Source organism: Mesocricetus auratus, unplaced genomic scaffold (assembly GCF_017639785.1).
Source record: "Mesocricetus auratus isolate SY011 unplaced genomic scaffold, BCM_Maur_2.0 Super-Scaffold_100006, whole genome shotgun sequence".
In the NCBI taxonomy this organism is placed as follows: domain Eukaryota; kingdom Metazoa; phylum Chordata; class Mammalia; order Rodentia; family Cricetidae; genus Mesocricetus; species Mesocricetus auratus.
This window is the reverse complement of record NW_024429190.1, coordinates 55,098,231-55,115,622: the sequence shown is the minus strand read 5'-3', so window position 1 is coordinate 55,115,622 and position 17,392 is coordinate 55,098,231. Positions and strand designations below refer to the sequence as shown.

General features: G+C 42.4%; 1 protein-coding gene and 1 long non-coding RNA gene across 10 annotated transcripts in view; one reads left to right on the top strand and one right to left on the bottom strand.

The window, feature by feature from the left end:
• LOC121140848 overlaps positions 1 to 10,146 on the top strand; it is a 37,342-nt gene extending 27,196 nt beyond the window's left edge. For 3 of the 9 annotated variants that reach the window (XR_005877803.1, XR_005877802.1, XR_005877797.1), the window contains 3 exons: positions 7,815 to 7,860; positions 8,446 to 8,591; positions 9,907 to 10,146. This is a non-coding gene — a long non-coding RNA (uncharacterized LOC121140848). Of the gene's footprint in view, positions 1 to 2; positions 168 to 6,339; positions 6,476 to 6,881; positions 7,861 to 8,445; positions 8,592 to 9,906 lie in introns of those variants that run through there. The other 6 variants (XR_005877800.1, XR_005877801.1, XR_005877798.1 and 3 more) reach the window with 5 other exon arrangements.
• Paics (phosphoribosylaminoimidazole carboxylase and phosphoribosylaminoimidazolesuccinocarboxamide synthase) lies at positions 5,990 to 17,365 on the bottom strand. Its single transcript, XM_040747256.1, has 7 exons — positions 17,118 to 17,365; positions 13,199 to 13,396; positions 11,058 to 11,236; positions 9,153 to 9,446; positions 8,333 to 8,597; positions 6,724 to 6,882; positions 5,990 to 6,446 (listed from the first exon to the last, which is right to left on the bottom strand). Exons 1-7 carry the CDS (start codon positions 17,131 to 17,133, stop codon positions 6,280 to 6,282), a joined length of 1,278 nt encoding a protein of 425 aa, XP_040603190.1. The 5' UTR covers positions 17,134 to 17,365; the 3' UTR covers positions 5,990 to 6,279.
• Between the last annotated feature and the right edge of the window lie 27 nt (positions 17,366 to 17,392).

Sequence of the window (17,392 nt, the reverse complement as noted above, 5' to 3'; positions counted from 1 at the left end):
GTCCCTGAGCTGGCGTCGGAAACCCGTCTTCTTCCGGTCGCGCGGCAAGTCATTTGTTTTCCTAGTGGCTGGCACCCTGTTCCGGATGGGAAGGCGGCCGGAGGAAGCGGGGCGTGGGATGCAGGAGGGGCTCACCGAAACTGTCCGCCAAAGCCGCGGGCGTTCTGGTGCGACCACTGTGGTCAGGCTGCGGGGGGCGACTGGCTACGGGAGGGAGGTCAGGTCCCGGAGATGCTAATTAATGTAAGAAACCCTAGGGCGTCGCTTGAAGGAGGCAGGTAGAGGCACAGCTTCTCAGGCGTGTTTCGACCGTGATCCGGGGAACCCGGGACTGATTCTGGGGGAAATGAAGGTCTGACGCAAACGCAGAAACTGTTCATTTCTTTGAGATCCAGTCTAGGAGCAGAGGGCTGGAACTCTAATGTTCCGAACTAGATTCTACGACTTATGTAGATTCCACAGTAAAGTACTTTAAGGAAATTTGTTCATGTAGCCAGCCTGCTTTCTGGTTCTAAGGGTCAACTTCCTTGTGTGGCGCTGGAGCAGTCCCAGGCATGCTAAGCAAGTGCCCTTACCGTCAGCTACACTGAATGACTAATGGTCCTGAGGCAGAGACATTATTTGCTTTCTAGCACTGCTTTCTATGGTTACCCGGGAGACGTGTGCTAAACCTCCCTTCACTTCCTCCAGGTTCTCCTAATGCCCTAAAACGGTTGTTATTCAGGGGTGTGTGTGTGTGTTTTCTGCTGCCCTGGAGCTCGACTTGTAGACCAAGCTGGCATCGAACTCTTGATCTGCCTGGGATTAAAGGTGTACGCCACCACTGCCCGGCTATTACTCAGTTTTTAAACCAAATATTTACCTCCTATTTCTTGTCTGAGTCAAGGCTGAAACTGTCTAGCCAATAGGTCATATGGTGCCTGGCAACGTTGTGTGCACAGTGTAGTACATCATACTGAACTTACGAGGAAAGATTATTTTGGATCACAGTTTCACAAATTTCAGCCCATGGTAGGTTGGCTTTGTCGTTTGGGACCTTGGTGAGGAAGAAAAGCATCATGATAGTCACCCAAAGCTACTCACTTACTGATTACAAGAAAGCAAGAAAGTGAAGACGCCTCAGTTCAAACCTCTTCTTTAAGGGACACCCCGACTAGGCTCCACCACCCCTAAACAGTTCAGAAGGATCTTTAGAGTTCAAACCTCTTCTTTAAGGGACACCCCGACTAGTCTCCACCACCCCTAAACAGTTCAGAAGGGTCTTTAGAGTTCAAACCTCTTCTTTAAGGGACACCCCGACTAGGCTCCACCACCCTAAACAGTTCAGAAGGGTCTTTAGAGTTCAAACCTCTTCTTTAAGCGGACACCCCGACTAGGCTCCACCACCCCTAAACAGTTCAGAAGGGTCTTTAGAGTTCAAACCTCTTCTTTAAGCGGACACCCCGACTAGGCTCCACCACCCCTAAACAGTTCAGAAGGATCTTTAGGGGACAGCTGCTAGACACGCAGGCTCTGTGTCCCCATCTTTGCATTTTTAATTCAGGGAGTATTTCAGGGCCACGCACATGCCTGTGCTGAAATAAGGAGGTATTAATAATACCCCTTTTGCTCTCAATATTTTTTCTCTAGAGGTCAGAAATTCTATCAAAAGTACCCTGTCACTACGCCATACTAGGATCATTTAAATCGCCGTTTGCCCAGCACACACACAAGGCCCTAAGTCCAAACTCTTCCACAGGGGTGGGTGATCCCACAAAAGGCAAAAATCATTAAAACCAAACACCCCCACCCCCTGCAACACACAAAACAACCAAAGTCTCCAAATACTACAAAGGACTGTTATGGTTTTTGTTGTTTTCTTTTTCTTTTTTCCTCGAGACAGGGTTTCTCTGTGTAGCTTTGGAGTCTGTCCTGCCACTGACTCTGTAGACCAGAATGACCTTGAACTAAGAGATCACCTGCCTCTGCATCACAAGTGTTGGGACCAAAGGTGTGTACCATCACGCCAACAAGGACTTAATAAGGGCAGAAATTCAACTTGACTCATGTTTGCAACCTCAGGACCTTGTACATGTTATAGGTTGTATTTGTGGGAGGTCTCCAGAGAAAGAGAAACATGGTGAGTATATATGAAAAGTGACAATAGTTCCAGGTCAAACATGATGGCCCTGAGCCAGGAACAGTGATGTCTAAGGGCAAGAGACATACTTCCCATCTCAGTCAGAGCAAACTTACACCACATTTTGTTCTACTTGTCCTTCAACAGAATTTTACCATATTCAATGCTATTTCCTTCCAGAAACATAGGCAGAAATAACTAATCAGCTACCTGGGCATCTTTAGGCCAGTCAAATTCACTAGTCAGTATGTAGGTACTCAAGTTTGTATGATTCCTGGGAAGCTACCCAGCTGACTCTTTTACACCCACTATGTGGTGAGACAAGTGTCATTTAGCCCCACATCATTCTGAACTGCCTTTGTTATGCGGGGACCACAGGTTAACTTGTTCCAGGGATTGCTGTGCTAAATAATGGCAGTCAGGGTGGTTTGCATGATGAGTTAGAATTTTATTTTCCATACAGGTTGTTAAATAGATGTAATACATTCATTTGCCAGGTTTACATATTTTATCTGACTTGATTTTAGGTTATTTATTGAAGCAACAACAAAACATCTCAAGATTTACAACACAAACTAAAAACCAGGGCTGGGGATGTAGCTCAGCTAGCGGAGTGCTTGCCTAGCATGCACAAACACCTGTGCCCAGTCCTCAGACCCCAGTGGTAGTGGTAGGAGGATTAGAAATTCAGGGTTACCCTTGGCTAGAAGCGTGGGGCAAACATGGGCTACATGTGTCTAGATACATTAAAAACTACACTTGCACACATATACTTTCAGACACACAGCAATGATTATACTGAAGACTCGTACCGCATATTAAAAGAAACTAATAGGGGCTGGCAAAGTGGCTAAGAGGACATACTGTTCTTCCAGAGGACCCGCAGGGTTCCCATTACTGTGTCAGGCCATAACTGCAGTGCTAGGAAAATTGGACTCCCCTAGTCTGACACTCATATGCACACACCCACATGTATATGTATTTAAAAATAAAAACAAACGGTCAAACTGATGATGACCACTGTTAATGGATGATCCTATTAACCAATTTACCCATGTCAATAATTTTCATGTGCCAATTAGGTAGGGTCTTCCCAGAGGGGCAGCAGAGCAGGAATTTCAACACGTGGCTATGGCTACTAATAAAACAGTAAGTCTGTCTAGAACAAACTGTAACTCTGTAATTTCTAAGAGATACCCAGGCTTAGCAGAGCCAAACTGTGTGATGGTTAATCTTCACTGTCAAGGTGATAGGACTTACAATTACCAAGGAAACATACTGTTAGATGTTGGTGAGGGTGTTTGCAGAAAAGCTTAACTGAGCTAGGATGACTCACCTTTAATGTGCGCTTGGCCGTGGACAGAGTGAAAAACAGAAAATGACCTGAACACTAACCTTCATTCACCTTTGCTTCCTGGTCCTGGGAACACCGGCCTAGGGACTCCTCCTGTCAGCATTCCTTCCCCATCACCAGCCAAAATAAACCCACCCTTTTAAGTGGCTGTGCTTAGGTGTAACTAACACAGGAGAGGGAAACAAAGCATGCAGTATTTCTCTAGTTTATAATCCAGCATTAAGCCAGTATAGTCACCATGGCTGTATTTTATAGAAACTTAACACGAAGCCCAAATGACCAATATTTTATTTTATTTTTGGGGGGGGGATTGTTTCCCTGGGGAAAACAGTGATTTCTCTCCTAGGGCCTTGTGCATGCAGAGAAATGCTCTACCTCTAGACCACATCCCCAGCACCTTTCCCTTTCTAAGAGAGATTATCACATGGCCCAGGCTGGCCTTGAGCATGTGAGTAGCTGGGATCAGAGTTTCATTATCAGGCCTTGCTTACACCAGTGACTTTTAACCTCTTGTCCACAGATAGGCTTTCAAATAGTTAAGAACCTGTGAAATCCAATGGTAAATCTTGTTTATGGACTTTCATGTTCAAGGCTGGCCCTGAACTCAGAGATTCGCATGCTTCCAGAGTGCTGGGGGTTTTAAAAGCATGTCCCACCACACCTGCATCAACCTACGCATTTTTTTTTCTATAAAAAGAGGCAAACACTTTCAGAATCTACATGGCAAAAATAACAAGTTTGCATTAGTCTTAGGGTAATCAAAGGCTCAGTGGAAAATGGAGGCTTTCTAGGCACCAGGCAAATGGAAAATCTCAACTCCCATTTGTACAAAAGATAGAACAGTTGATTCAAGGCCCAGTCAGAAGACAAAACGGAGAAGACTTGGCAGAAGTGGCTGCAGCAGCCTCAAGTTACAGGCTTAAGCACTATGGCTTTTATGATGGTTCCCTTGAGACACACAGGCCGAACATAAGGCTAGCAGTAGAGCTGGGAGTCAGCCATTCTAGTGCAAAGTCACCTGATACTGCTAACAATTTTTAAGTAGAAGACGTCAATACCCAAGAGAAAGGGTGAGAAAAAAAGATGAGTTACGTTTTAACTATCTTGATGAACAGTTGAAGGAGTGGCTAGCTAGTGACATCTTACAGGGCCCAAGCAAGTTCTTAAGAAGGTAGCAGCTCAATAGGTCAATGGTGAGACACAGACTGGTGTGGGCCTGCCACCATTTCATCTGCGGCAGCTCCTTAGCAAGCTTTAACTGTTCCCATAAGAAAATCAGTGCTAAACATTGTAACAGTGACTTCCAAATACAAAATTATGGGTTTAAGATTTCCCTGCTGCTTAACAAGTACAGTGACTTCAGTCATATAAAGAATCTACAATCTACAATTCTGCCCCACATAGACTTTGTATATTTACAACAAAGTTGCTGCCATGGCAGTTGGCACTGAAATTTCAAGCTAGGCAAAGTAAATATGTTCATGACCTGAGAATTAAGGACTTAAGGTACAGAAGCCAGCAGAGCAGAAGAGATTGAAGTAAACAGAAGACCTAACTGGTTCAGTGCATTAGGTCACTTCCCTAAAACATGCACGTATGAATATGGCAAAGGATGGGAACACTGATGGAACCTATAGCTAAGCTTCATGAAACATAATATTTGACTTCTCAGGAACGTCGGATGTTACAGAAGTGAATGTGCCTGTTCAGCTACACACTAGCAAAACCACCAACTAGTCACCACAACCCCTTACCCACCACTCCCTTGACTGCAAACTGGAGATCCAATTTCTGAAAAAGGTGGTAGTAGGTTGACTGCAGGTGTGGCTAAAATGTTTTACAGAAAATCAAGGTTTATGGTCCAGAGGCACCGACCAAACCTAGTTAACTGGCTAAGCAGTAATTCTGTCTTTTATTGGAGTGGCAAGATGACTACCCTTTTCCATGGAGAATTGTCCTAATTCACAAAGACCCCAGGAAAGAGACCTTTCCATCACTTCCACATCATGTGTATCTTCTACCCCTACTCTCAAATTCTTTAAAAACAAAACAAAAGCCCCCAAGCAAACCACAGGTAAAGATGAAACTCAGAGGTAGTGCTTGCCTACCAAGTGCAAGGTCCCAGGGTTTCCTCACCACCGTAAAAACAAACACATACCTTAGTTGGAGATTCATGTAGCTATGTACTTTCTTAGACAAGACTTAGAATGTGCAGATCATGCAGTGAGAATAGTTATTAGCATAAACAATAGAAATATTTTAATTTTCAAATCATGAACTCCAGAAGACCAAGTAGTAACTATGGATTTATAAAAAGTCACTATTAGCATTTAGAAATAATTAGAAGTTACAGGTGCCCCTGAGTCGTTCCACATGGATGACAGAACCAAAGTCTCTGGTCCTCTGCAAGACCAGAGACAAAGCTCCATAGAAGACATTTCTTTTGCTAATGTCACGTAACTGCCCAATGAGGAACATATAGTGGCTGGTAATATAATTGAACAGTATCATACTAATTTTACTAACCATAAAGATTTTTATTTCAGTATGGGGTCTCAACACATAGTTCTGCCTCAGACTCTGGTGTGCCGAGGTTATGGGAACACATCATTATTCATAGAGCTAGAAAATATTAATAACAAAAACTCACTGACAACTTGTCAATCCCCAAAATCTAGAGGACCATTTGTTCAGTAGTAAACTGAATTGCTTTCTCTGATGCAAAATCATTTTGCTAGAATTCTCTTCTGTAATCTGAACTAGGAATATGTAACGTTTCTCCTAAAACCCCCCCTTTTTTTTTTTTTTACAAATTACATTCTCTGATTTTCTTGTCAGCTTGCTTTAAAGATATCCACGTGTTCAAAATGCTCGCTCGAAGTTTGGCCCACACCAAATGGTTGTTTAATCCAAATATCTGAGCAGCAAACTGGGCGGATCCTTCTGGAGAAAGTATAGTTGAACAGCCAAGACCTATTGGTTCAGAAAGGAAAGATAAATGAGTCAGTAGCTTAAAAATAAATAAAAAACAAAATAAAAGATGATAAAGCCAAGTCCTTACTTCTTAAGAGATGTGTATTAAGCATGAAAATATAGAATAATTCAGAAATATAAAATCTGATTTAAAATTAGTAGGCTGTGCCTAAAATGTGTAATCAAATATTAGTAGATGAGACTGGGTAGAGACATTAAGATTCCGTCTTAAAAATTTTGAGTATACATGCAGAACTGAAAAATTTCAAGGTCTTACCACTGGGCAGTCGAAGGGATGACCACACGTCCTGAGCACCCCAGTCTGGTGTTATGGGGGGACAGCTGATAACTGGATATGCAGTATTACCAGACACCACTGGGCCCAAACCATTGCTTCTGCCAGCCACTGCGACAAATACAGTAGGTATGCCATCCCCTAGGGAAATTATAAGGTAATCAGGTTCTGTTGTTTTGTTGACATAACAGCAGTAACAAAAAAAAATAGGGGGCAGGTTAGATGGCTCAGTGGGTAAGGGGAACTGTTGCCAAGTCTGGAACCCATATACCAGGAAAGAATTGACTCTTGCAAGCTGTTCTCTAACCTCCACACATACTCTAAGAATAAATGTAAAATACGAAATGAATTTAAATCCTTTAGTAGTCGGCTGTGGAAAAAGCTTACTTAGCTGTACGGTTAATAATAACCTAAGCAGCTGGGTGTGGCCATCGTTAAGACCTCTATATAAAGGGAATGTCCTGAAGTTGGTGAGGGAATGGCTGGTTCATAGCATCCTTCTGCCATTGCTGCTTAGACTCAGCAGCTGAACAGCTGTCTTTATGGTGGGTTGTCCTTCCATAGGGAACCAGTAGACTCATTTAACAGTGATTAGGATTCTTGTGGCTACTTCCTGAATATTCACGGGTGCTAGTGTACATGTAGTAAAGCACCCACAGTTAAAGTGCTTAGGATGCTTGAGTTGAAAGGCTCATCATTTCCAGCATCAAAAACTGCAAAAGTGCCTCTCCTTACTCAAAGTTTAGGAACTTCATAATATAGTCTTATTCTAGCCCAGGCTCAGCTTGAATTAAGCAATCCTGACCTTCCTACCTGTTAGGACTACAGGTGTGATACCTGGTCCTGTTTTATGTGGTGCTGGATACTGAATCCTGAATTTCTTACTACAACTTAGTCTGCTTTTCTGGAGAAAGAATCGAAGCCTTCATTAGCCTATTAAAAGACTGGAAGCCCTCCTCCCATTGTTAACTACACTTTTGTTAAGGAAAGTCTTCTTGTACCAATGATATCCTATCATTTACTTAATGTATTAACTCCTGAAACTATAGCTTTATTTCTTATTTCCTTCCAAGAAAGCTGTGACAAAGATACCAGAGAGGCCCTGATGCTTCAGGTCGGGTAAGGGGCTTCTTTTCTTTTGGAACAAGCCAGGGGTATTGCTAATAAAACAAGGAGACCACATGTCCTTACAAGTAGTTTGTTTTCCATGTAATTTTTATTTGATGTGTATGGCTGTTTTGCTTCCATGTCTATGCACATGTGTGCAGTGCTCCTGGAGGCCAGAAGAGGGCGATGGATTTCCCCTGGACTGAGCTAGATGGTTTTGAGTGCTCTTAATCAATGAGCCTCGTTTTTCTTTAAGGTTAAAAAAGAAATTAAGTATGTGTGCCTGCATGAGCTTATAGCATCACAGGCATGAGGTACCCAAAGAGGTCTGAGGATAAGTGTAAAAGTATAGGCATTCCACATGACTTTCCTCGGAAATATGGAAAGCCTCTTTAAAACATTATTATCCAACACATTTGTATTTTAAAAATATTGTACCAAAATCAGAAATAGCTGCAGTTCTCCATTTATTTATAAAGTTTACCTTCATACTCTGCTTTAATCCTCAAAGTTTCATCTGGTCCTTTATGGGCAGATGTTACTCGAAGTTCACACGGAATCCCGAAGTTTCCACAAGCCTTTTTAATTTTCTCACAGTGACCAAGGTCAGAAGTGGAACCCATCAGCACTACAACCCTGCACTGGCTATCTGACTTCAGGAGTAACTCCACTCGATCTGCAACCCACTCAAAGTTCTTCTTCACCATCTGTAGTCCTTCCGGAGTTACTTCCTTGAGGTCACGGTAAGACTAGAAAGATAGAAAATATAAAGTTTAGAAAATAATTTTCTCTTGCTATCTTAAAAACCCTTCTTTCCTTTCTTTAAGTAGAGCTTATGACAAGTTTGCATAATGAGATATATCTGAAAATGCACATTGATGGACAAACGTTTTTTCAATGAAAAAGTTCAGCAGCAAAGTAAAGTTTTGCTTTTCATTTAAGGACAAATGCTTTCTTCATTAGTGATAATGTAATTGAGTGAAAAGCCTTAAGACTTGGTGTGTAGAATCCCATCTCCGTCGCTTAGTCTTGGTATTGTGAAGATACTTATTAGATAAACAAGGACAGTTGTCCCTTTGATTTTAGGTTAAAAGTATTCCTTACCACCACAGGAGAGTTCTGTTCACTTTTACTTTTGGGTACTGAAGGTGCCTCCAGGGCCTGGTGTGCTAAGCAAGTGCCCTGCCTTTGTACTCTATCTCCAGCAGAGAGAGAGATGATTTAGCAATAAATCAGACTGATATCCTCTCTCACCACTACCAGGGCTTGATCTTACAAGACAGTAAGCTCAGAGCACTACACACCTGTTTGTCTTTCTGCTGGCTCCGATCCCCTGATGGCCAGAGTCTCCAGGAATCATTATCAATAACATCAGCGAGAATAATCTCTTTGGTGGTTACATCAACACCAAATTCAATCTTCATATCAACCAGCGTGCAGTTCTGGGGAAGCCAGGACTTCTCCAGTATTTCAAATATAGCTTGGGTAGCATGACTCATGATGTCAACTTCAGTCTGGCCTATAACAAGTCCAGCAAAGCAGAACTTTGCTGCAATGAGCTGCTCCTCAGACCACTGTGGGTCATTATTGGCATCATCCTGAGAATAAAATACAGCAGCACAGTTCATTGAAATATCAGAATTTTGAATTTCCCACAAAAAATAAAGTCCCTTTTCCTTGAACACATTTCTAAAATGAAATTTTTGCGGGCAATGGTGATGCACACCTTTAATCCCAGCACTCGGGATGGCAGAGGCAGGCAGATCTCTGTGAGCTCGAGGCCAGCCTGGTCTACAAAGCGAGTTCTAGGACAGCTAGTGCTACAGAGAAACCCTGTCTCGAAAAAGAATTGCTATTTTCAATCTAACTTTCTCCCAGATGTCCTATGATTCATGTAATTATTTTTAAGTTTGTCTACTTAAAATTTTTAATTGTGGTGTGTTACATGTGTGGAAATGAGACCAAATTCTGGTTCTCTGGAAGAGTAGCAAGTGCCAAGCAACCATTCAGGACCTAACTTGACTACTTAAAAAAATTATTGTTTTTTTTTCTTTTCAGGTCTATGTGTTTTGTCTGCACACAATATGCCATTTGTTCCCCGTATGCATGCCTGGTGCCAGAGGAGGCCAGAACAGGGAACCATATATCCTAGAACCAGAGTTACAAGCAGATGTGAGCAACCATATAGGTGACTGGTGGTACTTGAACATCTCTGCAGGCCCTAATTTGTCACTCTTATAGTTCTTTTAGGTTATTTAGATGAGTCATTTTTCTAGGTAATAAAATACTTAAACCAAATCTGCCCTGTCTCTGTAAAGCAATTTTTATGTGTTATGTATGTTTTGATGCATATACGTCATTTTTTGCATTTTTAAGTAGTTAATTGTATGGCATGTTCAAATTATGATTAAAATCTCAGCATTTGGGAGGCAGAGGCAGGCTGATCTTTGAGTTCAGGGCCAGCCTGGTCTACACTGAGTTCCAGGATAGCCAAGCAGGGCCACACAGAGAAACCTTGTCTGGAAAACAAAAACTAAAATATCCCCTTATGGACAGTGTCTCATTACATAGCCCCCAGGTTAGCCTTGAACTAGTCATTTTCTACATTCCTTCTTTCCTTTAAATTTTATTTTGAAGAAAGTATGGATGTTTTGCCTGAATGTATGACTGTACCTGAATACCAGATGAGACTATCAGATTCCCTGGACCTGGGGTTAAATAGTTGTAAGCCCACATGTGAGTGTTGGTATCAAATCTGGGTCCTCTGGAAGAGCAGTCAGTACTCAACTACTGCCCCAGCTCTCCAGCCCCTGCCCTCATCCTCAAAATCTGGGGAGTAGAGGTGTGCACCACCAGGTCCACCATGCAACTAAATCTTTTTTTTTTTTTTTGAGACAGGGTTTCTCTGTGGCTTTGGAGGCTGTCCTGGAACTCACTTGGTAGTCCAGGCTGGTCTCGAACTCACAGAGATCCGCCTGCCTCTGCCTCCCGAGTGCTGGGATTAAAGGCGTGCGCCACCAACGCCCGGCCAACTAAATCTTTAAAATGTCAAAAAGCATCTTCACAGACCCCAACAAAAACCTGATTTTTCATTACTAATGTAAACATACATTATCGACATAAATTTCTAGTATGACACAATGTAGCATCAGATATTTCAATAATGTTTATCCTTTTGAGTTTGTGATTTAAGTCACAAAACCAATTACCTTATAGAACATTTCTACTTTCGGTGGGTAAAACTTATACCCCTCCTTTACACCAGGGTTCCTTTTGAGAAAAGATCCAGTTGCTATTCTTCGGCACACCCATTCAATGGGAATCATTTCGCATTGGGGTGCAATGAAAGCAGTCTCCCCACATTTCTTGGTGAAAGCCGTTTTGATACCTACATATTGATGATAAAAGGCGGGGGAAGCAATGAATCTTTCTGTAAAGGTAAATAAAACCTAAGGAATGAAGTTCTTTCCTCTTTCAATTTATTCTGATGTACACATGTATAATACGTATGTGGGTACGTGTGTATACATAGACTGCATCGCAGAGTCAGTTCTCTTTCTCTTTACATGGCTTCTGGGGTGGAACTCAGACAAGTTAGGTTTGCTCGGCAAGTGCTTTCTTTACCTGCTTAGCCACCTCAAAACACTTTTGTTAAAATAAAGGTGACCACGGGATGGCTCAGAGGATAAGAGCACTTACTGCTATCCTAGTTTGTCCCTAGCACCCATGCCCAGAGGCTCACACCCTGTAACTCCAGTCCAGGCCATGCAATGCCTCTGGCCTTTTATGCTACCCGCAATCAAATGCACATACCCTCATAAGACATAATTAAAACCATAAAAAGAGCCGGGCGTTGGTGGCGCACGCCTTTAATCCCAGCACTCGGGAGGCAGAGGCAGGCGGATCTCTGTGAGTTCGAGACCAGCCTGGACTACCAAGGGAGTTCCAGGACAGCCTCCAAAGCCACAGAGAAACCCTGTCTCGAAAAAAACCAAAAAATAAAAAAAAAAATAAAAAAATAAAAAGATTAACAAAATAGAATGCTTCCTACTAGTTATCACAGTAGCAGATGGTTTCATTTTAATGTCACATGGCAAACCATACACTAGCCCTAAGGACCCAAGTTCAGAGTGTTTGACCCTCCAGCTGTTCAGCTTATCCTAAATAGACACCGAAGTTTCTCTCCTTCATACCACAGACTATCTAACTTTGTAGAAGGCACAGAAATCAGCCAAATGGTATTAAATTACCTCTAAAGAACAGAATTCTCATGTTCTACAATTCAGTGTTATTCTAATCCTTATAGAGTGACTTATCAATCAGAACAGCCCAAAATTCTGAAGACCCCCCCTTCTTTCAATGTTTAATCCACCATGTGTTCTTCGACTGTTACTAAAAAGCTATGCCAAAGAGCTGCTTGGAATGGAAACTGAATTTGGAAATTAATAACCTCTCCGACAATGGAGAGGTTATTAATCATGCCCCAGGGCTGGAGAGGTGGATCTGCAATTAAGAGCATATACTACTCTTGCAGAGCTGGGTGTGGTTTCTAGCATCCACATGGCCGTTTACAACCACCTGCAATCTAGTTCCTTGGGATTGGATGCCCTGTTTGGATACCAGAGGCCTTATGCATGCATGTGGTAACCCCCTTCAGCGCATACATATAAAATACACTTGGGAAACAAAGCCACATGATCCAATAATAATAATAACAACAACAACAACAGTAAATCCTAACTCCCCTCCTTCAGTCCAATATTCTGTATAGTTTGATCTTTTAACTTCTCCACTGGAAGAAAAGTCTTCCTTCAGTTTTTTAAAAGGTAGAAAGACCTATGTTCTAAGTTCAGTCCAGTCACTTACTGTAGAACAGGACAGAAAGTTACAGCTGCTAACTTCAAATACTTCTCAGCGTTTACAAGCTCCTGGGACTTAGACTGTACAGCATTCCAGGGAGTAAGTTTGGGTTATTACTTAGGGCTGCTAATACCAGGCTTCTTTTATAGTTAACTTCCCTAAGGCTAAAGATGGCTGGCAGAGGGAAATTACACTGGTGATTTGTGTATGACTGGTAATGAGTGTAGGAAACTGTTAGTCTCTTTCTCGTAAATTCTTCTTCCAGACCAGTAAACTGATACAGTGAACCTTCAAAGCTCTTGCCTTGATTTTAGAATATGCAGTTTAGCCTGTGAGACATTCCCAACAAGGTAACTCAAAGCAATCTCCCAGAGAAAGAACCAGTTACCCACATTTGAAAAAATAAGACAGGTAAGTATAATGTGTCTTGACCAAATAATTTCTCCCCACGAAAATGACCAATATTAAAGACACAAAGGGAGGCACTCACCAGCATCCTGTAACAACTGGAAAATACAGCTGGTAATCTTATTGGAGATTGCAGCCTTGCCCTCCATATGGTTCTTTCTAGCTGCATTTCCTGCTGTAATCTGGTCCTTGGACTGCAAGAGGACTCTTCCTGGATTATCTAACAGTTCATAGACTTCTTTTGTCTTGCCCTCATAGAGTTTTCTCCCAATGTTCAGTACTGTGGAAATAAAACAGAATTATATCAGATTAGGAAGATTTCCCAAATATTAAAGAACCAACCACAGGTGGTGGTGGTGTGCACCTTTAATCCCAGCACTCAGGAGGCAGAGGCAGTCAGATCTGAGTTTGAAGTCAGCCTGGTCTACAAGTGAGATCCAGGACAGCCTCTAAAGTCACACAGAGAAACCCTGTCTCTAAAAACAAAACAAGAAGAACCAGATAAAATGGTGAATCACTGCATGGGTAGTGATTAATAGAAATAAAAATTAATAGCATAAACCTTATACCCATCAATGTAATTTTCTCATGAATCATCACATAATTTTGTTAGTTTAATTATATTAACTACAGATTAGAAACTAAGGCTCACAAAAGTCGAGGCCACACATTTAGTATACAAAGAACTAGAAATAAGCCCAAATCTTCTGATACCAACATCATGCTCTCTACTATCAGCTTGTCTTTGAACTAAAACAATTAAAATTAATGTAGCCATAGTAGGTATTTTTGTACTTACAAATGATTTATCTTTTCCTGACTTTTCATAACAAGCTAAATGGGAAAATTCAGAACAATTTCTTGAAATTAATGTGTAAGAGGCTTCTTCACCCATCTAAAAAATCTGGTAGGTGGTGGAGGTAGTGACAATGGAGCTTGCATAACATGTAAAAGGTCTAGGTTGAAAGTCTATTACTAAAGGAAAAACAAACAAATCCCAAACCAAAAGACATTTTTATGACTTTTATGATGTAGTTCTTGAGCCAGCCCCACCCCTCCCCTGCTGGGCAAGGAGACAAGAGCAGGCTTTCCTCTGTTTACATTTGGGTTAGCTAGCCCTTCTGGAAGAACACCGTTATTCAATCCTCTGCCACCAGCAAGTGCCGTCTCCATCGAGTATGTAGAGGAGTACCAGCAAATGAATGCAAAAGGGTTTTCTTTTTTCTGAGACAGGGTCTCAGTCCATAGCTCTGGCTAACCTGGAATGCCCTTTGTAGACAAACCAGGCTAACCTCAAACGCAAGAGATACATCCGCCTCTGTGACTAAAGATGTGCATCACCAAACCAGGCAAAAGCATCTCATTTTAATGTCAGTCACAGTACCTCAAAAACACCAGACTCTACATTAGAATGATTTAGATGAAAATCAAAAGTAGGGCTGGAGAGATGGCTCAGAGGTTAAGAGCACTGACTGCTTTTCCAGAGGTCATGACTTCAATTCCCAGCAACCACATGGTGGCTCACAACCATCTGTAATGAGTTCTGGTGCCCTCTTCTGATGTGTACATGGAGGCAGGATGTTGTATTAGTAATAAATATAAATATAAATAAAAAAAAGAAAATAAAAAGTAACCAAAGTTTAAAGGTATAGGGAATTTGTTGCTCGAGTTTCCACAATACATTTATTCTCAGTACTTTTCCAGTGTGTCTGTGTGCCAGGACTATGGGCATCATAGCAAATGAAATCTAGTTTCTGCTCAAGGGACCTGAGAGTCTTGAAGGAAGCTGGTAATAAATAAGAAACCATAATAAAATAATACAAGATAGATACTATTCACAGCAGGGCCACCTTAGTTACACCAGAGAAGCCTAGAACAAATAAAAGCTGCATGGAGACCTGAAAATGATCAAAACTTAACAAGGGTAATTAAAAGTGGCAAAGCCAAGTAGTACAAGTGCAGGGTTCAGCAGAGCTGAGCACTCAGGGTAAGAATGTGTAGACTGGAAGTGGTTAGAGTAGCTAGTAGGCAGAACAGCAGGAAGGAAAGGAGAAGAGATAGTTGGGGAGGCCAGCATGTTCTACATGGGCAACTCCAGGACATCCAGTTACAGTTGAGACCCCGTTTGAAAAAAAACAAAAAACCAAAAAAAGGATTAGGCCACAACACCAACTAGCTCCCAGTGACATGAGGCTTCATCCATGAAGTCTCATCAGCAAGACTGTCCAAATGTGAGCTGAATAAGGAGGGATACCAATGACAGGCCGAGGTGAAGGGACAAAACCAAGGTTTCAACCCTACACAAAGCTGTAGGCAACTAAGCAAAGCTGGGTTTGGAGAGGTGGTCTTCCCAACGCCAGCGGGTTGCCCCGTGCTAAACGGTCAGCCTCAAAAACAGACATACAAATAACATAAGGACTGAGTAGGTTATACCTAATGTATGTGTATGCAGATAAACATACGCACACAGTTAACAAAGTGGCCATAAACTTAAGAGTGGGAGGGTGTCTGGGAGTGTGTGAGGAAGGAAAGGGAGAAATGTTATAATCTCAAAAATTAAAAACGAACTACAGAAAAACCAGAACATTTGAAAAATATGTAGGAAGCATATGCTTCAAAATGCTTGTTAAAATGACTTAAAAATTAACAGGCCAGGTGGGCATGGTGTATATGCCTTTAATCTCAACAAGCACTGTTGAGTTCCAGGCCAGTCAAGGTTATACAAGAGACCCTGTCCAACTCCATAAATCGATAGGTGAATTCAAACAGAGACAGACGAGGTCTGAGATGTTTCATGAATTTTTAAGTCTTACAAAAACCAAACAAACATGCCAGCACTGTGCTGCCCAGTGAAACACTTTGAGTCCAAAAAAAGGCCTTTTAGAGAGCACAAAAGCCACATCTATTAAAAGGGCCTGTTTAGCCGGGCGTTGGTGGCGCGTGCCTTTAATCCCAGCACTCGGGAGGCAGAGGCTGGTCTACCGATCGAGTTCCAGGACAGCCTCCAAAACAATACAGAGAAACCTTGTCTCGAAAAACCAAAAGAAAAAAAAAAAAAACCAAAAGGGCCCAAACATAGCATCCACTCACATAAAACATATAAATGGGGGAGGAGGGTATGGAACCGAACAGGGAAGATTCTAGATTTTTACCAGTTTAGAAGTACAGGCACCCTGATCTCAGAAAAATTCTGGGTCAAAGTCCCAATTTATGAAGCTGTGGCATCGTCTTTGTTGTTTTGTTTTTTACTCTTTATAAAGTAGGAAAGAATGTGCTGGGCGCCAACACCATTTACTTCATTATCTAGGAACTTTTGTTGTGGTCCAAGACAGCGTTTTATTAGTATAAAAGCTATAAACCACTTTCCTGGGCTCTTACCATGCAGAAACAAAATAGTAGCTTAACTATAATCTATCAAACAAGGTGATAAGGAAACGTTTCCCTTCGATTTTGGCGCTCTCCAAAGTTATCATGGCATCAAAGACTACCAGCCAGTATTGATCAATACTCTCCCACACCCTTAACCCGAAATTCCAGGCAAGCCTGAACTACAAAGCTAGCACTTGACCAAAACAAAAAAATTTGGACCTATATTCATAGAACTAAACTATTAACCTTACGGCAAAAGAGACTATTGGTGTATTAAACTTAACAATTAAGACTTTGGATTGAAAAACTGCAGATTTCTCTGATCGTTTATCTATCACAATTTCTAGGCACTTCGTTAGTTTCTGGCCATTTCTCCCCAGGAATACGTTCGCACTGTTACTTTCCTGCAGTCCCGGGGTCATTTCTGGGGGCCTCAGGTGCTTAGTGTCCAATGCTCGTCTCCCAGAGTTTGCACCACGTGTGCAAGATCCAGGCCCCAGGCGCCATCGTGGAGAAGCGCGCGGGGCATTCTACCAGGAGGGCTGCAATCCAACCTGGGGCTGCCCGTGTCAGCACTCCAAACATGCTAACTCCCTGCTGGAGGGTGTGGGGGACCCACGACGGCTACTCACCCTCGGCAGTCGCCATTATCCCAGGTGGGATGGAGGAGTAGACCGCGCGGGAAAGAGAAGCCGCGTCAGGAATACAACAGCGATCAGAGGCCTAAGGGTGCAGGAAAGGGCGGTGCAACGTAAGACACGCCCAGCCAGTAGCTGTCCCTAGTCCGTCCTTGCTGCCCAACCACGACCGCTAAATTCTGGCCGGGTCTGGTGCTGGGATCGCGTCCTCGGGCTTCCCGCCGCGCAGGCGCACTGACGCGACCCCGCTTCCGGGAGGCCTCGCGTCA